General features: G+C 44.5%; 1 protein-coding gene across 4 annotated transcripts; it reads left to right on the plus strand.

The window, feature by feature from the left end:
• The first annotated feature begins 707 nt into the window (after positions 1–707).
• Positions 708–23558, plus strand: cltcl1 (clathrin, heavy chain-like 1). Of its 4 annotated transcripts, XM_030103912.1 has the most exons (33): positions 708–1072; positions 6078–6285; positions 6847–6849; positions 8015–8283; positions 9524–9685; positions 9870–9983; positions 10077–10250; positions 10328–10525; positions 11232–11432; positions 11595–11747; positions 11832–11954; positions 12412–12549; positions 12645–12809; positions 12899–13079; positions 13220–13383; positions 13470–13595; positions 13695–13837; positions 14072–14306; positions 14401–14523; positions 14621–14766; positions 15370–15553; positions 15816–16008; positions 16124–16281; positions 16369–16533; positions 16711–16986; positions 17251–17400; positions 17485–17616; positions 17713–17823; positions 18288–18458; positions 18589–18810; positions 19140–19166; positions 21704–21779; positions 21895–23558. In XM_030103912.1, exons 1-33 carry the CDS (start codon positions 1031–1033, stop codon positions 22017–22019), a joined length of 5058 nt encoding a protein of 1685 aa, XP_029959772.1. In that variant the 5' UTR covers positions 708–1030; the 3' UTR covers positions 22020–23558. The 4 variants fall into 4 exon arrangements, with proteins under 4 accessions (XP_029959772.1, XP_029959774.1, XP_029959775.1 ...); XM_030103914.1 differs by lacking the exon at positions 6847–6849; XM_030103915.1 differs by lacking the exon at positions 19140–19166 and having other exon boundaries at positions 709–1072.
• The last annotated feature ends 769 nt before the right edge of the window (positions 23559–24327 follow it).

A 24327-nucleotide genomic window follows, 5' to 3' on the forward strand; every position in this document is an offset into this window, starting at 1 on the left:
CACAGTGAGGCCTTGGTTTTGTAAATAGCAGAAGTGGAGGTGGCAGCATTAAGAATGAGAACACCACTGGAACAGTGTTGGTAAAGTGAGAGGAATGGAGTTAGAAGCTGTATGGGGGTTCAACCTATTAATAGCCATTAATAGCAATAATGACGTGGCTGCTGATTGAATACATGCAATATATGTAGACCTAAATAATGGAATAATAACATGCATGCATTGTAATATAAGTGTTAATCCCACCTCTATCACAACAAAGCACAAACATTAAGATACTGGACCAACATGAATAGATGGTGTTTTAATTTTAGTTATTTTTAGAGATTTCTTTCTCTTATAATGTTTAATTGGTGCTCAGCTCACCGGAGTGATGTTCATGATGAGGCACACTGAGGAGGTCCTGCCTGAGGATGGAGGGTTGAAGAAAAACGCCCCCTTTGCTTTTTTTTTTGTGCCACGCTTGGGCAGATGTTTGAAATAAGGCTGTACAACTGTGCGTGAATGGGAATAAAAGGTGGGGCGCATGTCACGAGCCCTGATTTCGAAGTTGGTGGAGAGGAAGGGGGAAGGGGGCTGCGGCGGAGGGCTACACGCTGCACATCCGACTACTTTTATTGATATCTGTGTTCCAGATCAGAACAACATCGTCCGGCCACTTCGGTGAATTCCTCAGAGAAAATAAGTCAGGGGTGAATTTTAGAGCGGCTCTGTGGGGCCGCCAGCCCCCCCGAGGAGGAGGTTTGGCTCAGTAGTAGTTAAGGTGGACTAGTTTTCTTAGCGGAGGTGCGGAGTTTGTGACTCAGGACTGGCGTGGAGGAGCCGCTGAATGGGAGCAGTAACTGGATTCGTGTGAGACCAACGCAGGCCACCCAGACTACCTACCACTGTCCATCTTTTTGACTTTTTTTCTTTTTTTTTTTTTTTTGGGACGTTTTGGGCACACACAGGAGAAAAGACCCCCTCTCTCCTGCGGCTGTCCCCTTCCCCTTTCCTTCCTCACGGATTCTCCAGACAGAGAAATCACCCAGACATGGCTCAGATATTACCGATACGGTTTCAGGAACATCTGCAGGTAAGCGGACACGGAAAAACCCCCCGAAAATGATGTTGAGCTGCCTCCTTTTTTGCGCCACTCCTCGCCCGTCAGGCTCCACACGCACACACCGCACATGTCGCATTTAAAAGGGATCTGAAGCAGGGCTGCAGGGTGGTGCTCAATATAGCTACAGGCCTAGTTCTCTCCTGCCGGGCAGATGATGACTTGTAAAAATTGAACAGTGGGATAGTACACAGCTCCAATGCGGACCGGTGTGTGGATACATCGCCGCTTCCCTCCCTCTGTCTCTCTCTCTCTCTCTCTCTCTCTCTCTGTCTCTCTGTCATTTTCAGCCCCGCGGCCAGGCGAACTGCGGTGTTTTGACACTTTCTGTGTTGGCGACAACTGAGCTCAGCTGTTGGTGGCAACATTGTAACTGAGACCTGAAAGGCACTTGCTCTCCGGCTTTGTTGCTAGCATGTTGTTGTCATGCCCCGAAGCCGCATACCCCCACTTTGTAGACGCCGGTGAAAGGGCGTCGTGCACCATCCGTCCAGTTTCATCTTACTGCATCAATAGATTGATTGATTGTGTCTTCGAGCAGAGTGGCCAGTTGCATTTCCGAAATGATCAGCATTTAAGAGTTGCATGTGTCTCTGGTGGGATAATGCATGCATCCATCTTCTTTCCAGCTTTGTCCAGCCCAGGGTGGGCTGGTTGCTGTGACCGATTCCAGCTGACCATGAACCTGAATAGGTTGCCAGTTCATTGCAGGGCAAACACAGAGACAGGCGGAAAGGAAGAACATGCAAACTCCATGCAGAACTGCAGACATTAATTCAATTAGGTGAGAGTCCCAACCATGACAGCATTGTGCAGCCCTGGTTGGAAAATGTTACCCAAAATGCTTTTCTGCTAAATGTGATCAGAAGAGGAAGCAGCCAGCAAGGTATCTGGTCTTCCTCGGGTGAGCTGAATGGATTCCACTATGCTTCCTCGTTCCCCTGTTTTGGACTTTAATTCATTGTCTTGCAGCCTAAAAGAAACTTTGTGACGCACCCCTCGAACCTCCCCTGGTCCGTGCCCTGTTGTTATGGTAACACCAGGCAGTGAAATGGCCTTTCACAAAAAAGGGAAAAAGCCCAGAGTCCCCACCCCCTCTCTCCCCCTCTGCTCTCTTCCTCTGGCTAGTAGCCCCACTTTTCTCAGCCAAAGATCCTTTATCCACCAAAAGCTGTGCTGGCCAAGAGAGCTTGCGGGCTCGCGGGCTCTTCTCCTCACCGGCACTCGCTGTGCGCTGCTGCACACTGACGAATCAAAGTACTGTACCTGGCAACGTCTGGGTTATTAGTTCAAAGTGTTCCTGACGGCGCATACCTTTCCCTTCATGCATCTCCTCAGAAAATCTTGCCTTGAGACAGTGATAAGCAGCAGACTGCTTTTTGTTCCACCTCTACCGTGAAATCCCCACTCTGCCCCAGTCGTATCCCCCTGTGAATCTAGGTGGCTCCAGCAGAGTGAAAAATGCTTGGAATTTGCAAACCAGGACTTCGGGCCTCAAGTTGTTTAACTTTTTTCTATCTTGACCTGGTATTTACAGCTCAATGTCTACAGTCTGGGCGGGAGTTCATGAGTGTAACATGGATCTCGCCACTTGATGAAGTACCGGCTTGTTGAACCAGGAGTTGCATGAGAGCGTAAAAGTTCAGCAAATACTTGAGTGTTTCCTCTCTAAACTCTTTTGAAACATTACTTCGGTTTGCAGTGCAGAGATGGAGCTTTCATTTCAGAGCTGTTCTCACCTGCAGCTATTGAACTGAAAACCAACCTTTTTTTCTCTATAAATGTTGTTTTCATATAAGTATGTTTAATGATGCAAGGTCCGTGCTGATTTGAGTAAACCCTGGCATATTTGTAACTTGTTAAATGGACCTTTGAACTTGTTGAAGGAGTTCAGTTCACTTCGGTTCTGTTGATTGTTGTAAAGGCAAAATGAATGGGATCTGTTTAATTATGTGAGCAGCAAAGTGAGAGTCATTTTGTGTGTATGCGTCTGTGCCGCAGTTTCGTACTGTTGCAAAAAAATGTCCAGCACTTCCGAGACGCCTGAACATTGTCTCGTTGGGACAATCAGACTTGTGGCCTCTCTGCGGCTGTTGGTCCTCGTGTCTCTCCCCATGAAGTGATGCCAGCGGATGTGTCTTGAAACACAGATGAGGGAAGCAGGCCCTCTTTCTGTCTGGCAAATCACATCAGGATATGAAGCCGGATGACAGAACAGGGGAACAGATCACATCTGTGACCTCGGCCGCAGTGGCTGGTGGTGATGGTGATGAACGCCTGTGTTCAGTCGCAGAAACTCAATCGTGGATGCTTTGGAAGAGCGGTCATTCACAAATACAATGCTCACATTGTGCATCTCTGTAATGTTAAATGAGTCATGAACTGTTAAACTTGCAGTAAGTGATTTCAGGCAGACAGCGATTCTCATTACCAGTTTATTTGCTGATGATTTTCTTGATAATACAATTACATTGCCTGCAAATTTATTTAGATGTACCAGCAAAAAGGTTTGATTTGTTAATCAGTAGTTTATTTTGCACCATTTCAGTGGATACATGTCATTTCTTTTTTTGGTGAAGTGCTTCACTGCTCCCAATGATGTGGAACCACTTCCAGGGCAGCTGTTGTCTTTGGTGCCTGTGTGCGTGTGTGTGTGTGTGTGTGTGTGTGTGAATTCGATGGTAAGATGTGGCAAAATGTGCTATATGAGTACATTTAATTGTCCATTTATTATTTAGGTACTCTTCTCATGAACACCAAGTATTTAGCTGCTGATTTAAAGTGTAGGAACCTCGGTTCATGCAGCCCAGTTTCATGGATCTCGTTTCATCAATGAAATTCTGCTGCCTTTGGATTGAAACATCCTGCTGTTTTTGTCATGTCTGATCTCAGCTGTTACGGGAAGATGAGGTATGACGGCGTGTGATACATTACTACAGGTAGTTAATGGGTCGTCGGAGACATTAGGCTGAAGCCAAAGTATGATTTCAGTCTGGAATGTTCCACTGGGAGGTGGTTTCTTCCGGTGAGTCAGTCACCCCACCCTGAGCTGTAAATTGCCAAAGCCTTGTGTTACTGGAACTACAGTCCACCGACATACCCGGCTCTCATCCACTGTAAGAAGCACATGTATATACATACATCACGCTGGCTTTTTCTCTTCCTCCCACTGCTTTTCTCCTGATTCACATTCTGTCTAGCTTTTTAGCAGGATGCCGGACTGTTGTCAGGACCGCCTTTCACTCCCTTTCTTATCTCTGCCCCCACCATCTTTATTGTGGTTTCCCCTCCCTTTTCCTCCCAGAGATAGTTTTGGCAGTCTTCAGGAGATGCAGCATATGGCTCCAATCCTCCCTCAGGTCTTCTCTTCTGTGGCCTTTTCGAGGCACCGTTGTCTCGTATGTCTCAGAGCCGTCCTAGAAACCAGCTGTACGTGGAGGAGAAGCTTTATAGCATAGTTCAAGCCAATATTAAAGTATCAAGACGGATATTCCCTCGTATAATAATAAATGTGTATCTTGCTTGGTAAAAGACCATTTGAAACTGATTAATATCGACCAAGCAAGCAACGAGCTATTTTCATGACTCAAAGCACTCGCCATGAAGGACTTTTCCTCTTGCTTTAGCTTCAGTGTCCGACCCGACTGCTGAGAGCTTCATCCTTCCTGTTTTGCAGATGATTTAAATGGCTCAGCAGCCATGATTTGTCGACCCACCCTGCCAGCAAACTGTGAGATAGTACAGTCCTTGTGATGAGCGTAAGGATTCCTTTCCGCTTGCTTCAGACTGCATAATGCAGTCAGTTCAGTCATCAGTGGGGAGAGTGCATGTTTTGGACTGTCCTCTCTCCTCACAGTTAGTTTGACAACATGCACAATCATTTCTCTGTTCGGCCGTCTCGCCGGGGTGTTTCATGTTTGTTAGTCTGCGTTGTTTGTTGCAGCTTGAATTTGACACAGCAGAAATTGACATCAATTCAGTCTTTGTATTTTGTTTTGTGACTTGTTCTCATCAGAAAACACAAACTGCTGAATAATAAAATGTATTAATTCTAATTTATTCTTAGTTTTCAGAGTGGTTTAGTTGTAGTTAAACCTTTTTACAGCAAACTCCAGGCTTTGCTGAGATGAAGAACATCGGTGCCCCCAGACCTCCTGTCTGGAAAACGACCTTTAAAAACATTCCTGGAAAACTGGAGCAGACCTGCTGCTGTTTTAATAAGAAAACGGTGTTCTGATCCACCACTGGCTGCTTATTTATTTTTTTATTCCTGCTAGGCAAACATCAGATGCTGCCATCTATACTTTCCCATGACATTTTTTTGTTTTGCTTTCAAGTCTAAAGCAGAGTTTTAGGAGTCTCTCCAGCTGTAGTACAACTGAACTCAGTAGTTTTACAAAGCGTGTGTGTTTAAGTGAGGACTCTCATCCTCCAGAGATGAGATTCATCCTCCAATTCCAAGGTTATTGGTTCGAGCACGCTATCCACGTGTCAAAGTGTCTGTGGTCAAGATTCTGGACCTCAAGTTGATGCCAGTGGTGCATGAGCACCAGCGGCGTGAATGTGACTGATCGTGCAAATAAAAATCCATTTGACTTTTAATTCAGTGGTTTGCGTTGTGTCCTTGAGCAGGGCACTGTTTAGCTGAGTGTGTGGGATGCATTAAAATATGTTAAACAGTGCCTGGTCCAGTTCATCAGTGCTGAGTGTTTGGAAAGTCACTGCAGCAGATGCAGGGCTAGGGTCTCAGGCAGGCTTTTGAGTCTAAAGTTGAGAACTGACAACAAGCAGTCCAGCATTATTTATCTCTTAATTTATATTGTTTCAGTTCTTTTCATCTCAAGCTGTGTATTTCTCAAAGTATTGTAACTATTTCTTCTCACTAATCTTAAATGTTTTGGATGCCACTTTACTGTTAAAATAAACTCAGCCGAGGTTTGAGTCATGCTTCTCATTGTTTTTCTTCCTTTGTTTCCAGTTGCAGAACCTGGGGGTGAACCCAGCCAACATCGGCTTCAGCTATCTGACCCTGGAGTCGGACAAGTTCATCTGCATCAGGGAGAAGGTGGGCGAGCAGAACCAAGTGGTGATAGTGGACTTGTCCGACCCCACCAATCCCATCAGGAGGCCCATCTCTGCCGACAGTGCCATCATGAACCCCGCCAGCAAGGTCATCGCCCTGAAAGGTAAGCCGGTGATGCATATAGCAGCATTGCAACACATTCAGAAAGCCACAGCGGTGGCTGATAGATGAGAAATACTGTGTTGCTGTGAGAAAAAAACAGCCTGCTTTTATTATTGGTGGCTTCCTCCCAAACGCCGAGGTTATTATTGTAGCTTAAATTCCCAGAGTGAAGTCTGCATGGCCTTCGTGCTGTTTGTTTGTCTCTAGTTTTCACAGATTTAGACGTCCATTGGAAACGCTGTGAGAACGTCATGGTCATGCGATGACTAATGCTCTATCAGTGCTGTAAATATGTGGAGTGCACTCACTTCTATTGCCCGAATGTACTAAATTGGATGTGAAAATTGATTGTCTGGCACTAAATCTGGCCCTGAGAGCAAAACCGCGAGCGCTGATCGGGATGATTTGACTATAATGCTCTCCCTCTCTCTCCCTCCTCCCCCGTCATTCTGAGGATAATGCGCTGCAGTTGCCCTTTTCCCTCTGGTCTATCTTTGTCCTCTCCTTCTTACCTGATTGACACTTTGCTTTTTTTTCTCCCTTGCTTTCTGTTATTTCTCAGACGGTGAGTTTCTTTCTGTCTGTGTGGCACTCATTTGTGATGATGAAGTAGCCATGTCTCTCTCATAAAAGCTTCCCCCACATATCTATCTAAAGAATGCAGAGCTATTTTGATCACTAATTCATTAAAATGCCATCAACTGTTCAGAAGCTTCACTACCCTGAAATTTCCTGCCAGTCACCTCTACTCTCATCAAACCCTCTGGCATTCACTTTACTTTTATGAGATCTACACATGTGTTAGCATGACTTGTGTGCTGGGACATTGTGTGTGTGGTATCTATCATCAGATGTTACACACTGAATAAAGTTGGAGCACCGTGTGTATCTTTGCATGCATGTGTACAAAGATTTCTCATCAAAATTAAAATCTTTTCTTGCTTCCAGTCTGAGCTGCTGCTGCAGCAGCTCCAACACTCACCTGAATTACCTCACCGAGCTTTTCTTTTAAATTGTTGCTTGTCAAATGTAGACTAGCAATGATATTATAGATCGCAGAAACGGCATTACAGCTCAGCCGTAGTCTGAGTATCTGTCTTCAGTATGTCGATCTTTGTGAAATTCCCTCATATAGTCAGAGGTGCGGTTGCACAACTGGTTTTTCATGGGTGATGAATCAAGTGAAGCTTTTCAAATAGTATTTTATTTGCACAAGGTGGGAAATATTTGTTTATAAAAATGTCAGCCATGTTCATATTAGAGAAAGAAAGTTATTGTAGGTTTGCATTAATAGCCGCTAATTTGTATATTTTCATTTATTTGAGCAACAATTTAAAATAACAGAACATAAATATAATACAGAGTCAAAAACTATTTTAATATAAAAGCCAAAATTAGGGGCTTCTACATTAACTTAATGGAATTGTCACTGCAGACATTCCTTGCATAATACTTGTCGGAAATGGAACTATTTAATATCTTGGTTTCCACACAGTTCACCAATTCTTTACATTCGTATGATAAATTCAGTGCACATACATTAAGCAGAAACTGGTACTTTGGGTCAATCAAGTTTAAACAAATACTTCTCATAATTGTCTCCAAAAAAATTTGTTTCCATCGTAATCCCATTCCAACGTTTTCATCTGGAGATCTTCGTATACGTCAGCGGTATTTGTCTCACTCCGTCGTTCACTCCTGTCCTGCCATGTGTGTGTGCCCACCCCCAGCTGCCAAGACGCTGCAGATCTTCAACATTGAGATGAAGAGTAAGATGAAGGCCCACACCATGACGGACGAGGTCATGTTCTGGAAGTGGATATCGGTCAACACCGTTGCCTTGGTGACGGACACAGCCGTCTATCACTGGAGCATGGAGGGAGATTCCCAACCGATCAAAGTGTTCGACCGGCACGCCAGCTTGGTGGGATGTCAGATCATAAACTACAGAACTGACGACCAGCAGAAGTGGTTACTGCTGATCGGGATTTCTGCTCAGGTATGGAGACACATGGACGCAATTCACTCATGTTTAGGTAAAAAACATGTCTTTGAGAGCAAGTGACTTGATGGGTGTCTGGATTTGCTGGTCTGTTTGAATTAAAGGTTGATATATCCACTGTCAGTTTTGACCTACAGCATTTGTATGATTAGTGAATCACACCTGAACAGCAGCAGGTGGGGCGCAGTAAGTTTGAGAATGTGTGACAGTTTTTCAATATGACTTTTAGTGTTAAAATATTAGTTTTAAGAGTTTCTGCTTTTCCCTATTTCTGGCCTGCTTGCGGCCTCTCTCACTCCGAGTGCGCTGATCTCGCGGCCCCGCCCCTCCCTTCATGCTCGCCCTGCTCACATCTCAAGTTTGCAGACAGATTCAACATAGCGACGGACAAATAAGGGAGGAGGTGTCCGTCGCTTTTTGGGTGATGGGTGCGGTATACTGATTGGATCCTTAGTGCGCAAATTGTTGCCCGATGGCACAAGTCACCCAAAAGCACTTTACAGATGAGCTGGTGATTTTACCCATCTGACATTATGCAGAAAAATGCAATCTGCAGAGAATGCAACAAACATTTTTCAATCAAAACTTCCACCTCCTTCAGGGCTGTGTGCCTCTGATGGGGAACGAGCATTTCCTGGACGTTTCCTATTGTGGTCAGCTCTGTCAAACATATAGTCCAGGGGCCAAAGCCGGGACACTAGAGGGCCCAGTCCGGCCTGTTAGGTGACTGCTTATAGTAGAGTCGTTGTTGCATTTTTAAAAATTGAAAGAGACACCAGAGAAGTCTGACATTGGGATGATGCTGCAACTACACTTATATTGAAGACATTACATTCTCATGCAAGTATACAATTTATTTGCTCTGAAATATTTGGATTTGTGGGCTTTTTTGCATTATTGTGCTTTTTCACTTATCTGTCCCCCTTTAGTTTATCCCTGACCTTTTATAACACAGCTGGCTTAAATCCTACAAATATGTAGTTCTGTTCTTATGTGTGCCACTTTTTTGTCTATTTTTTTGGGGGGGATAATTCACATTTTCGTGTAGCTGGTGGTTAATAAACCTGCTTTTGTTTCAGTTAGTTAGTGACTTTGACTCAATACTTTTTTGCAAACTTTTTTTGCAAAAAATGAGGGGAAAAAAGTACTTAACATGAACATTTCAGACTGTTTTTTCACCATAATTAAATGGACAAACAACCTTGTCAACAATCTCCTTTGTCTCTTTGTCCTGCAGCAAAACCGTGTTGTTGGGGCGATGCAGCTGTATTCTGTTGACAGGAAAGTTTCCCAACCCATTGAAGGCCATGCTGCTGCCTTTGGGGAGTTCAAAGTGGAGGGAAATGCCAAGCCCTCCACTCTCTTCTGCTTCGCCGTGCGCTCACAGGCTGGGGGAAAGGTGAGGGCCACTAAATCACGCTCCTGATGTTGTCACACTGTGTTATTCTCAGAATGAGCAGCTCTGAACTCTGTCAAACCTTAAATCTCCATCCTCTCTGGGAAGGACACGGATTTCCCATTTTTCTTTTTCATGTTTATATTTATTGTGATAATTATTTTTTTTGTGGATTTTCTTCTTCCAGTTACACATCATAGAAGTTGGCCAGCCAGCTACGGGAAACCAGCCATTTGCTAAGAAAGCAGTCGATGTGTTCTTCCCACCAGAGGCCCAGACAGACTTTCCTGTAGCGATGCAGGTTACCACCACCAAGCCTTATTCCTCAGATGTTTCCCATCAAAATATGGGTCACTGCTCAGTGCCTAAAGCCTCTCTCTGTCTCTCACGTTAGATTGGCAACAAACACGGTGTAATATATTTGATTACAAAGTACGGTTACATTCACCTGTATGACCTGGAGTCTGGAGTGTGTATCTACATGAACCGAATCAGTGCAGAAACCATCTTTGTCACTGCCCCTCACGAGGCCACCTCAGGAATCATCGGTGTCAATAAGAAGGGACAGGTGAGCAGCAGCAACTGTTTCTCTTTTTGGCTTTAGTGACTCATGCCAATAGTTTAATTTTTTTTTTTTCTCTGTAGGTGTTGTCCGTGTGTGTGGAAGAGGAAAACATTGTCAACTATGCCACCAACGTCCTGCAGAACCCCGATCTGGCTTTGAGGATGGCTGTGAGGTCAAACTTGGCCGGAGCGGAGGAACTTTTTGGCAGAAAATTCAACACTCTGTTTGCCCAGGGAAGTTATTCAGAGGCCGCAAAGGTTGCAGCATCAGCACCTAAGGTACGCCGTCTGTGCAGCAGCAGAGCAGTGTTTTCACACACCGATTCACACCAGACATACAGGTATCACTTACTGACTTACAAATGGGCCATTGCGAAAATGACCACGTCTCTGGAAATAACAGGAGTGTCAAACATACAGTCCAGAGACCAAACACAGTGTGAGAGAGGGTTTAGTCTGGCCTGTAAGATGGCACTGCAAAAAAGAAATCAGCAGTTATTTATTTAATAAAAGCAACTATTTTTATTTTGTACATGTGGGTCGCACTGATTTTGTAAGATTAGAAAACAGAACATGAAGACCCAGAGCTGAACTGCTGACCACAGCAAGAAGCTGCAGTGAAAACAGGCCATCATTTTTCTAGTGAAATTATATTCACCATTATTTCATGCTATAGGCTACAGAGCCTGTGCAGCTTGAGAAATGACACCTTTTTACCCCAACATTGGTTTGCAAAGTCACCATGGGCTAGAAGATTTCATAATGACCTTCTGAAATATAAAAATCCCAGGTTTATCACTGATTTTGTAAAAAGAGAATGAAAGGGGTAAACTTATTTGGGATTATTTTTATTTTTTCTTCTATAATTTTACTGGTCCAGCCCCCTAAATTAAAATGATTTTGACAGCCTGCAATGATTGAATTCTTTTTTTGTCTTTTTTCCCCTTCGCCAAAATCCCCCTCATGCTTCGTGTCTTTTTCTCAGGGTATCCTCCGGACCGCAGAAACTATTCGTAAATTTCAGAGTGTTCCCGCCCAGCCGGGTCAAGCCTCCCCGCTCTTGCAGTACTTCGGCATTCTTTTGGACCAGGGCCAACTCAACAAGTTCGAGTCTCTGGAGCTGTGCAGGCCCGTCCTGCAACAGGGCCGCAAACAGCTTCTGGAGAAATGGTTGAAGGAGGACAAGGTAGGTTAGAAGGACTGAGCTGCTTTATTGAGCATCAGCAGGGTCAACAAGTGTCGACTGAAGCGTCTCGAAGAAATGGTGAAAGTTGAGGGAGCTGCCTGCAAAACATTTGAATCTTTTCTTTTTTTTCAAACTGCATGTGTTTGTGTGGTTGTGTTGTAGCTGGAATGCTCGGAGGAGCTGGGAGACTTGGTGAAGGCGTCCGACCCCACCCTGGCTCTGAGTGTGTATCTCAGAGCCAATGTCCCCAACAAGGTCATCCAGTGCTTCGCAGAGACTGGCCAGTTTCAGAAGATTGTACTGTATGCTAAAAAGGTAGAAAGATTCCTTCCAGACCTCTTTTCCGCTTTTAGCTTTCAGACAAAATTACATTTTCATCCCCCCCCTGCCCTTCTGTAGGTTGGCTACACCCCAGACTGGGTGTTTTTGCTGAGGAATGTGATGCGTGTCAATCCAGACCAGGGGCTGCAGTTCGCTCAGATGCTGGTCCAGGACGAGGAGCCGCTGGCCAACATAAACCAGGTAACACGTTTGCTGACGTGCCCGCCTCACCCATGAGGAACACACAGCCTCACGCCTGCTCGTTCCCACCTTTTACAACTCATGCGCGTGTTTACTCCACACATGCACGCAGACACACAAAGTGCCCAGTGTGGGAGCCGACATCTGTGTTATTCCAGATGTGCCAGCAATGCCAGGAATTCACTGAGTCAGTGACCCCCTCCCTCCTTTAAAGCCACATCATCACTGTGCTTAGTCCCGCTTAGTCCCAGCCTCAGATGTGGACGGCTCCTTGCATGTTTAAGATGATTCCCCCTCTCCTCCATGGATGTCATTAAATATGTAAAATTGAAGCATCTGGCTGCTTACCGTGAGACATTTAATGACTTTTAGCTTGGATACCAGCTTAACTTATGGTTCAAAGATGCTAGGAGATTAAGCGTTTTCTAACTTTGCTCTTCTTATTTCTCTCTGGTAGATTGTAGATGTGTTTATGGAGGGCAGCCTGATCCAGCAGTGCACCTCCTTCCTATTAGACGCTTTAAAGAACAACCGCCCCGCAGAAGGACATCTACAGACACGTTTGCTTGAGATGAACCTCATACATGCCCCCCAGGTGAGCATTCAGGCAGAATAACCGCTTTCTGCTATTTAAAAAAAAAAATTCCTCTGATAATGTAAAACACTGCTTTTGTGTTCATGTCTTTTTAGGTGGCAGATGCGATCCTGGGGAACCAGATGTTTACACACTATGACCGTGCTCATGTTGCTCAGTTGTGCGAGAAAGCAGGACTGCTGCAAAGAGCTCTGGAACACTACACCGACCTGTATGATATCAAACGAGCAGTGGTGCACACACATCTGCTCAACACTGAGGTACGCATGTAGAAGTGCAGCCATGCCTGTGAATACCATTCTTGTAATTGCATTTGTAGGTCAAAACTTTTTTTTTTTTGGTCATGTAGTGGTTGGTGAACTTCTTCGGCTCCCTGTCGGTGGAAGACTCTCTGGAGTGCTTGAGGGCGATGCTGTCGGCGAATATCAGGCAGAACCTGCAGCTGTGTGTTCAGGTAGCGTCCAAGTATCACGAACAGCTGGGAACTCAGGCATTAGTGGAGCTCTTCGAGTCCTTCAAGAGTTACGAGGGTAGGTGCTGTGGTTCTTCCACATTCTGAATTAAAGTGGTAAATCAGAGGAGTCAAACATGCAGGCCTTGGGTCAAATTATAAGTCATAACCAATGATACTAATTTTCTGTTGTTCCTCTTCCTGTTATTTCCATTCAAGGCTTGTTTTACTTCCTCGGGTCAATCGTAAATTTCAGCCAGGAGCCTGATGTTCACTTTAAATACATCCAGGCTGCCTGTAAGACCGGCCAGATCAAGGAAGTGGAGAGAATCTGCAGGGAGAGCAACTGTTACGACCCGGAGAGGGTCAAAAACTTCCTCAAGGTATAAAAATGCATTCATCAGTGTTAGTAATACTGTGTTTATATAGTTGAGTCACACCTAAATCTCTTGTTTATTCTTTTTCATAGGAGGCGAAGCTCACAGACCAGCTGCCTCTCATCATCGTGTGCGATCGCTTTGACTTCGTCCATGACTTGGTGCTTTACTTGTACCGCAACAATCTGCAGAAATACATTGAAATCTACGTACAGAAGGTATGATTACTGTGAATATTTTACTCATAGCTGCATACTCCTGAATCAAAATCTGCTGATTTTGAGTCTGCATTCTGAATTTCTTTCCCTGCCGTCCAGGTGAACCCCAGTCGTTTACCGGTGGTGATAGGCGGCTTGCTGGATGTGGATTGTTCAGAGGATGTGATCAAGAACCTGATCATGGTGGTCAGAGGGCAGTTTTCTACAGACGAGCTGGTGGAGGAGGTAGAGAAGAGGAACAGGTCAGACTTGTACCAATTCGCTTGGATGCACAGCTGAAAATACATGCTGAGTTCTATGAATGTAAAGACGGTTTCCTCTTGAAAATCTATACCATACAAGATGGCTTTAGTGTAATTGAGGGTCAATGCTGAATGAGCAACACTGCCACCTCATGGCATGACTGTGCATTGCAATATAAATGCCATAATCTGATTAGACACGTGAGTTGACAGCTTTTTCCGATATCTTATCAGGTTGAAACTTCTGCTGCCATGGCTGGAGTCTCGTATCCATGAAGGATGCGAGGAGCCAGCTACCCACAATGCCCTGGCCAAGATCTACATAGACAGCAACAACACGCCCGAGCGCTTCTTGAAGGAGAACCCGTTCTACGACAGCGCCGTGGTGGGACGCTACTGTGAGAAGAGAGATCCCCACCTGGCCTGCGTGGCCTACGAGAGAGGACAGTGTGACCTGGAGCTCATCAAAGTGTGTGGAGGACGGGGAACATCTCCAGCTTTTTTTATGAAATGTGCAAAAATACTTTTATTCACCTGGTGTTCCTTCCTTTTTTCTTTTCAAGGTGTGTAATGAGAATTCATTATTCAAGAGTGAAGCTCGGTATCTGGTACGACGGAAAGATCCAGAGCTGTGGGCGAATGTGTTGGAAGAAAACAATCCTTTCAGGCGTCCCCTCATCGACCAGGTCGGACTCTCTCCGGCTCCACTGTGGAAGAAATGCAAACTGCGAACAGAAGTTAGTTTCTCTATATTAATTTTCCCTTCATCACGTCTCCCCTCAGGTGGTCCAGACTGCACTGTCTGAGACGCAGGACCCAGAAGAAGTGTCGGTCACTGTGAAGGCCTTCATGACTGCTGACCTGCCCAACGAGCTGATCGAGCTGCTGGAGAAGATCGTACTGGATAACTCCGTCTTCAGCGAACACAGGTACCGCAGCGTCTTTTCTACACTGATGATTTAGGTCATTTAGGTCTCCATTATGATAGAAAGAGCCATTTCTGACCCTTTAAAAAGCAAATGAAATTTGTCTGAAGGTGCAAAATATGTTTATCCTTTAAAATGAAGAAAACAGCTTATGTTTGTATAGTTTAATTACCCATACAGATACTGCATCCCATGAAGTTTCTGCAATTTTTAATTGAAAAAAGTCAACATTTTATCAAGTTTTAGTCATCTGAGCTGTTGTACTTTTTTAGCCATTTCAATTATTTCACATTATATTGGTTTTTGCAATTTTAGCCATGTTTGCACAATTTTAGCTGTTGTATCCATTTTACTATTTTACTTTTTTTTTAATGCCGTTTTATTTTTAATTTACTTTTTTTGGCTCTTTTATTGAATGAATCAGGTATTTAAATAAAATAAGATTATTAGATATGTTTTTTTTACACATAAATCAGTTTCATTCAGGTATTGCAACAGTGCTAAAGAGCCGCAGATTGCTCCTGAGCTGCTGGTTTCAAACCCCGCCATTTAGGTGTGGTTCCTTTCCATTTTAAATAAATGCGTCTCTTGTGTGTGCTTTTCCAGAAACCTCCAGAATCTCCTTATTTTGACAGCCATCAAAGCAGACCGCACTCGTGTGATGGAATACATCAATAGACTGGACAACTACGATGCTCCAGACATCGCAAACATTGCAATCAGCAACGAGCTTTTCGAAGAAGCATTTGCCATTTTCAAAAAGTTTGACGTCAACACCTCAGCCATACAGGTAACGGTGATCGTTAAGCGTGTTTGTTACCAAATTGTCTTAAGGTGTAGCTCCAGGTTTAGTCTGATATTTGATATGGATGCACAAAGAGGCATCCGTATTCAATCACCAGACCCCTTTTTTTATTTAAATCTTACATGTCTTCCCAGTCTATAGGTTCGGGGTTTCATTTCTGCACTTGATGCTACAGATTCTATTGCTGGTGTTAAGCTGTTGTTTAATCTCATTTTCCTCCTGCGACTGTGTGACGTCGTCCCCTCAGGTACTGATCGAGCACATTGGGAACTTGGATCGTGCCTACGAGTTTGCCGAGCGCTGCAATGAGCCTGCGGTGTGGAGCCAGTTAGCCAGAGCTCAGCTACAGAGAGACCTGGTCAAGGAGGCTATTGACTCCTACATTAAAGCCGTGGACCCGTCGGCGTACATGGAGGTGGTCAACGCTGCCAGCAAAAACAGTGAGACTTCTCTTTGAAACTTAACTCATCAGCACAACTACCCAAAGAAACCACTGTTTGTTTGACCTGATTCCTTGCTTCAATTTGTTTTTTTTTTTGTTTTGTTTTTTTTTAGATAACTGGGAGGACTTGGTGAAATTCCTCCAGATGGCTCGAAAGAAAGCCAGAGAGTCGTATGTGGAGACGGAGCTCATCTTCGCTTTGGCTAAAACCAACCGTCTTGCAGAACTGGAAGAATTCGTCAGTGGACCCAACAATGCTCACATCCAGCAGGTAAGAAAGACTCACAGGTCGCACTGATGACGCGGCCAGAGTTCATCGCCGGAAACCTGCTGCTCATCTCTCTGCTTGCCGACGCAGGTGGGCGATAGGTGCTACGAGGAAGGCATGTACGAGGCGGCGAAACTCTTGTACAACAACGTGTCCAACTTCGCCCGACTTGCATCCACATTGGTCCACCTGGGAGAGTACCAGGCGGCCGTGGACAGCGCCAGGAAGGCCAACAGCACACGCACATGGAAGGAGGTAATGGCCTTTAGGTTCAGAAGCATGTTGGATTTGGATATATATATATTTTGATGCATCAAATCTGATCAGATCAGGGTAATTTTTTTGTTTAAAACAGCTTATAAACAACAACTAGACATAAGTAGTCCAGATAAAATCAAGTACGATAATCTGTTCTGACCCTCTGTTCCCCAGGTGTGTTTCGCCTGTGTTGACGGAGAGGAGTTTCGGCTGGCGCAGATCTGCGGCCTTCACATCGTGATTCACGCCGACGAGCTGGAGGACTTGATCAGCTACTACCAGGACCGCGGGTACTTCGAGGAGCTCATTGCTCTGCTTGAGGCCGCGTTGGGCCTGGAGCGGGCTCACATGGGTATGTTCACCGAGCTCGCCATCCTCTACTCGAAGTTCAAACCCCAGAAGATGCGGGAGCACCTGGAGCTCTTCTGGTCCCGAGTCAACATCCCCAAGGTAGAGTGGCTCTGTCTGAAGCACGCTTTCCTTGAAATGATCTATTAACATAATGTTTTACATTCATTCAACATCCATTCATCCATTCATAGCTGCTCTCTTGGCCTCGGAAATCTTAGTCTTTCATTCAGAAAGTGAATTCTTAAATTTCTTTAGCACTTCAGAAAAATTGAAAAGTCAGAAAAAGAAGCGCATGAAATTCAATAAATTGTTCAAACAGACTTTTAAAAAAGAACATTTTTGTGTGTGTGTGTGTGTTCACAGGTCCTCCGTGCAGCAGAGCAGTCTCATTTATGGGCAGAGTTGGTTTTCCTGTACGACAAATACGAGGAGTACGACAACGCCGCGATCACGATGATGACTCATCCAACAGACGCGTGGAAAGAAGGGCTCTTCAAGGACATCATCGCGAAGGTAAACTTAAGGATTTTTTTCTTAACAGTTTATTTGCTTTTCAAACATTTTAACAATCTTAACTTTCTCTTTTTCCGCCTCCAGGTTGCTAATGTGGAGTTGTATTATAAATCTCTTTCATTCTACCTGGATTACAAACCCCTCCTACTGAATGACCTGCTGACCATCTTGTCCCCTCGGTTGGACCACAGCCGAGCCGTCTCCTACTTTACCAAGGTAACTAAAAGTGAGGTCCACTACCTTGCTGTGGAAACGGCAGGTATTTCTATCTCGCCTCCACAGTTTTCCACGTTTTGCTTTTCGTCTGAGCAGGTGAACCAGCTGAAGCTGGTGAAGCCGTACCTGAGGTCTGTCCAGAACCACAACAACAAGTCGGTCAACGAAGCTCTCAACAACCTGCTGACAGAGGAGGAGGACTACCAGGTGTCTGACTCTGTTCCTTTTAGCCAGTCATGTAAAGTGCCAAACGGTTCATGTATGTTCACGATAGCTTACATCCTTCACCTTCATATCAAAAGTACTTGCTGAGATGCACCTTTTGTGTTTCTTTGTGAGGTTTAACAGCATTTTTATGTTTGGAAACTAGATGGAATTATACTCATTGCTGTGAGTATAATTCATTATTACGTTCTGCACTGCGGCTCAGGATTGTGGGGTGCTGGATCCAATCCCAGCTCATTCCAGGGTTAAATACCTTCTAAGTAAATTAATGTATTGTTTATTTGCCATGTTATGAGGTTGTAGCAAGTTATTACATTTTGACCATGCAGAGGTTCTTATCTGGTCACTAGAGGGCGGCGTACTCCTGAGATTCATCTCCAGTTTGCTCCTGAAGCACTTTTTCCTCTGGTCTTCAATGCAATTTGATGTTCTTGTCTTGTCCGCAGGGTCTGAGAGCCTCCATTGACGCTTATGATAACTTTGACACGATCGGCCTGGCTCAGAGGTTGGAGAAACATGAACTGATTGAGTTCAGGCGCATTGCTGCTTATCTGTATAAGGGAAACAACCGATGGAGACAGAGTGTGGAGCTCTGCAAGAAGGACAAACTCTACAAGGTAAGTTAAGAAAAACAATCACAGAAGAAAGGAAATAAACTCCATATGCAGCATGATCTACTGATTGCATCTTTTCATATGATGGTTGAATAGTTTACACTGTGTGTATTTCTATATCTGTTCCTGTCAGGATGCCATGCTGTATGCTGCGGAGTCTAAAGAGGCTGAGCTGGCCGAGACGCTGCTGCAGTGGTTCCTGGAGGAGGACAGGAAGGAGTGCTTCGCGGCCTGCCTGTTTGCCTCCTATGACCTGCTGCACCCCGACGTGGTGCTGGAGCTGGCCTGGAGGCACAACATCATGGACTTCGCCATGCCATACTTCATCCAAGTCATGAGAGAGTACCTCACCAAGGTCGGTGCCTAAAGATAGGTTGTAGTTTTTCTAGAACCTCGAGAAGAAGGCTCAATTATTGACACGTTTGAAATTCAGTATTTGTTTCTGCATGTTATATTTGATTTGCTTCTCTTTTAGATTGTTTTATTTCGCTGTGAACACCTGTCCTGTCAAAGGAGAGGTGAATGGTAATCTGTAGCTTCTCTATAGAAATCGGTTGAACAGAGAGACGCTAAGACATGAAGGTTTTATCTCAGTATTGATAATTTGGGCATCATGATTTCCTAAAATGCTGACCTGCAGTTGTGTGAGGTCGCTTGAGGTCATCTCTTTGGGTTCTTTTCCAGGTTGATGAGTGTGCAGCGAAGGTGACGGTCTCTGGCCCTCTTTTATTTCTCCTCTGTGTTCCTGTCTGTTTATGTTGTAACTCATCTCTTAGGTTTCTGATGTAGGAACCTAGCATGGACTGTAGATTGACTGTGGCCCAACTAGCCCTGGTCCGAGAGAACTGTAGTAGTGTGTGCAGGCTTTTGGTCCACTACAGATCAAACATAGTCAATAAACATTTCTGGAGCTTCAAGTTTACGAGCAAGAAAACCATTAGTTGTGTTAAAACGTGAGTATTTTTTCTAACTACTGAGTGCTATCACAAGATTAGAAATATGCATTCAGTAAAAATGGTGCGCAAAATTGTTTGAGGTCAACCACAAAGCTGTGCACCTATATTTATTAAAATTTTCAATTAAACACTGAAAAATGCATCATTTAGGAGACGACATGTCTGTGGCCTGTTTCACAGTATAAACAGCTCTAGGTTTAGAGCGAACATGCTGCAGTAAATGGCCCCAATCAATCAGATTACGACAGTCAGTGTGTACTCTACACTAGGAGGTTATCCTTTGTTTTAAATCCGAAAATTCAAGAGGACAGGCTACCATTATATCTGAAGATGTGACCTTTACACATCGTGTTGTTAGCTGGAACTAAAGCCTGCGCACGCTCTTGTTTCTTGAGGATGAGGATTAGCCTGCCCTGGCCTCATGGATACCTCTCACCTTCTAACTCTTTCCTCTTGGGGCTGCATCTAATATTAAGTGGCATTTTCTCACAGTCTGGATAAGATAGTGTCGCGTTAGACACACTGTGATTTTCTCTTCAGGCTAAGTAAGGACAACCTGAAAACCAAAGAATCTGTCTTTACGTTTGTTGGATGCATCCCCATCTTTCTAACTGCAGGTTAACCGGTCCTAGTTTTTTAAATTGTTGGATTAACGCAGGGCTTCGAAAGCTGCGGAGTTCACTTTGAACTCTCTGTTATGGTCAGGTTAATAATTCATTCCTACAGAGTGAGATTGTTGTTCCAGAAATTACAGGTCCGGACAGAAGGAATGAAATTATCCAGCTTAAGTCGTCTTCCTCCTTTTTATTTCACATTTCACTCCCATAAGGCTGTATGCTGATGTTATTTCTTCCATTAATCTAAAGTTTATTTACTTACATTGGATGCATAATGTGATTTTAATCTGCAATTTAGACATTTTTTTGACTATTGAAGTGTAGTATTTTGCTTTTATAGTGAAATTCTTTGTCCGTGTTTTTGAACTTTTTCAGTCTTCCTTTCAAGCTTTTTTTTTTTTTTGTAATTCCTTGAAATTGTGCCTCAATCCAAATCCTCACTGATGGATCAGAACCACAGTTTTAAGCCGATCTCCACTTACATCAGAAACCCTCTGCACTCAGCTGTCTTCACAGTTTAAGCACATTGCCTGATTAGTTTTTGCCTTTTATTAGGAAGAAAAAAAACAAGATAGTGGTGCAACCAACTCTGCAACTGCTGTGTGCCTGGCAAGCCTAACCCACAAGTCCCTGATGTGTAGAGTAAATCCTGATTTCAGTGGGATGCATGTGAAAGCTATGATTGCCGTAACATGTGATGAACCGGCTGGAGATTTTTTGCATCGGGAAACAAGCATGAACCCTTCAGCCCCTTCTCGACTTAACATGTGTTAAAATATTCTTTTAACCTTAATTCTTGCTACGATTCTGCCTTTGAAGGGTCAGTTTACATGCATCACATGAATAATCACTCAAATGGGATCGAGCTCTGCTTTTCATTCTTTAATTAGCTCGCAACGACTACACCTTTTCAGATATAAAAGTCCTTGCTGTTGTGTAATCCGCAGTTCTTGCTGTTGACTGATTTCATAAGAGTGTTTTCTGGATCTGACAGTGACTTCTGTAAATACTGAGGTCAGTGAACTCCTGATTGCAGACATGGACAATTGTGTCTGGAAAGAGGCAATTATACAGAGTCGCTTGGTGTCGTTTTTGATGCTTCCAGCAGTGTAAAGTAATTCTGGGTTGCATTGGAGTGGCAGTCGGAGGCTCAGCAATCAGCATGATGAGACACTGCCAGGTGTGAAAAGGTTAAGTGGGATTCTGTGTGATTTGGATGAACTGACCCTTATTTTGTCGACTTAACCCTTGTACTAGACGCTGTACTAGAATTTCTCACCAGACCTGCATGGCACTTTCTCTTGGAATAACCTTAGCTGCACTGTGAAGAATGCGTAGATTTGTGTATTGTGCACTTCCACCAGGAATTTATTTATTTGATACAAAAGGAAAGCTGCAGTGTGGCAGTACAAACAGAACATTAGATGTTTTGATCTGTTGTTATAAACCAATGAGGTCGAAGTTTTTTGATTAAAAGTTGTACAAATTTGAAGTTAACTACATTGTAGGTGTCCAGTGAACATGACTAATTTTTAATGTTCTCCTATATAAAATTATTGAAAAAAAAAACCACTTCTACAGGATACCTACAATGTATGAACTCAGCCTGTCGTTAACGTGGTTCAATCACACGTGAGCATTGTCTGATTTGTGCTGTTTTTGTTGTTGTTTACAGGTGGATAAACTGGAAGAGGCAGAAAGCCAAAGGAAAACAGAAGAGGAGGTGGCAGAGCCTCAGCCGATGGTGTTCGGTAGGTTTATTTAGACACTTTCATGAATTGATTTTTCTAGACAACAAGAGGTAAAAAGGTCTATTTTATGTTTTTTTTTTCCGTGACGAGTGACTGTCTGTTTCTTTGTGATCAGGCCAGCAGCTGATGTTGACTGCCTCTCCCAGTCAAGTGGCTCCCCAGCCAGCGTACCCCGGCTACGGATACCCAGCTACTGCTGCAGGCTTTCCCGCTCAGCCCGCTTACGGCTTCAACATGTAGAGCTCCCGTCCCCCCCCCCCCCCCCCCCCCCCCCCCCGCCCCCCTCCCTTGCTCACGCTCACCCGGACCTGAACCACACTTTAACATGCTGCTCTGGGTCTCTGCTGGCTAAGTGACTGCACGGACAGACCTCCCCCCAATTCTCCCCCGGGTCATCATTTACCAGCGAGGCTCCACTCTAGTTCACTGAAACTGCTACAGAACCCCCCCCCCCTCGTCCACAGCTACTTTAGAAGGGCGGCGTCCATCAAGGCTGTTCTCTCTGCCTTTTTCATGAGGACTTTATTCCTGCATCACCAGTGTTCCACAGCATGAAGTCCTAGAAGAATCAACATGTGGAAGATAGCGTTAGCTGCACCCAACCACTCTCCTGGCAATGTTCCCACGTAGGCTTTGTTAAGCGTAGAGTCTCCTTTCCTCTTTGTTTTTCCGTTTTCCTTTCAGCACTGACGAAGAGACTTTCCTGAGGAGTGGACGGGGTGTCGCCCCGTTCCTCCTGAAGCACTGTTAAGGCCTTACATTCTCTGCCGAGGCGACGGAAACGGACTCATTTCTTCATGTTTGATCTCACAACTGTCTCGTGCTCTGATTAGAAAGACAGTGATTGTGCAATAGTTTCCTTTTTTTTGTTGTTGTTTTGCCCCATCCACTACAGGTACGGAGTGTTTGTGGTATTACAGCCTAAGAACACTTGTTTCATGAGGTCTGCTTGTGCGTGTGTGTGTGTGTGTGGCTGTGTGCCTTCGTCGGATGCGTCACAGAAACTCAAGAGATTTTTCAGCCGCATTTTTCTGAGTGGTTGATCTGGTCAGTCGACTCTCTGGGCCCCCGGCGTCGCACTTCTGGAGCATCGGGACGGTTGTGACAAGAAGACAAAAGAAATAGCGAACGCAGAGGAAATGGTAAACGCTGTAGACTGTGCATGTGCCGCCAAACTATAATGCTGCAACCAGGAGCACAATTTTCATGTTACACTCGAGTATATCAAGTATTACTAATGTTGTGTCCAAAACTAAGTGAAACTTTCTCACCAGACTAACAAAATGTGGTGACGAAGCTCCAGCAGACTTTTGGGGGGTCTAGTTGGAAACTGCAGGGGGACTTGAGCTCACTTCCTGGTGCCAGCTGGTAAAAATGAATATTGTTCTGAAAACAGTGTATAATTTAAATATATTGAAATACCTAACTAATCAAAGAAGTCAAATATTATGGAAAACCGTATGTATTGTCTATAGTGTGTTGTTGTAGTCTTGAAAAGTATAATGATTTTTGTAAGAAAATGACAAAAATGCAAAAACAGCAGGTTAATAAAAACGGCAAAGTCTTGCGAGGCAGAGCTGCTCAAAGTGGTGACAGATCAGTTATTGTTCACTGTGCTGTCTGACCTCCCCCTGACCCCCCCCCCCCCCCCCTGACCTCTGTCCCGTTGTGGTCTCAGCTTTAGATTTAAGCGCAAAAAAAAATCTGAGCTGCGTACAAAGCACTCCCTTTATCTGCACAAGTCATGCATCCAGAACGAGGAATAAAGTTTACACACAGCGGATGTTTGTCCAGTTTTTCTACAGTGTATTTTTTTTTTCTTTGTTTTTGTTGATGAGGAAGGAGGTGAGGAGCAACACGGAGTGGTTCGAGGGGTTTCTACCGCTATTATTTTTTATTTGAAACCGGTTATTGTAAATTCTACATGGGTTTGTGAATCTGTCTCACGGTGATGGACGGCCGACCAGTTCAGGGTGTACGCTGCCTTCACCCACAGTCAGCTGGTATTGGCAGTGAGGTGATTCCGACTGTTGCTCAACAGCAGAACATCCCAGATTTAATTTAAGGATAAGTCTTTTCTGTGTGGAGTTTGCATTTTCTCCCTCTGTCTACAATAGATAGGTGTCGCCCCGTCATCCAGGGTTTTTATTTCTGTAGGCCTGGATTTTACAGAGTCCTTCCATCAGTTAAGAGTCACATCTTCGCTTCTCATGTGGCTGTGAATGTTTGTATATTCTGTGTTTTTCTGACTGTCCAGGGTCCATGTTGTCCTTCACCCATTTTTTTTTTTTTCCATTCCCCATCCAGCCCCTGGGATCCTAGTGGGTAAACAAGATGGGTGGATGGATGGAGGTAGGTTTTTAGTTCACAAGCGGCGAGTGTGATTTTTGCCCTCCCGTTTTTTTCAGCTTTGATTTCCATCCTCTGCCGGTCTCCGGTGACATTTCGGTGCGCGTGCTGCCTCGGCCTGGACCTGATTGATGTGTGTGTCTCTGCGGGAGCAGCAGTCTCTGGAGAGGGTGTGGCTGCATTGCTTCACCCAATTGCC

Source organism: Salarias fasciatus, chromosome 12 (genome assembly GCF_902148845.1).
Source record: "Salarias fasciatus chromosome 12, fSalaFa1.1, whole genome shotgun sequence".
NCBI lineage: Eukaryota > Metazoa > Chordata > Actinopteri > Blenniiformes > Blenniidae > Salarias > Salarias fasciatus.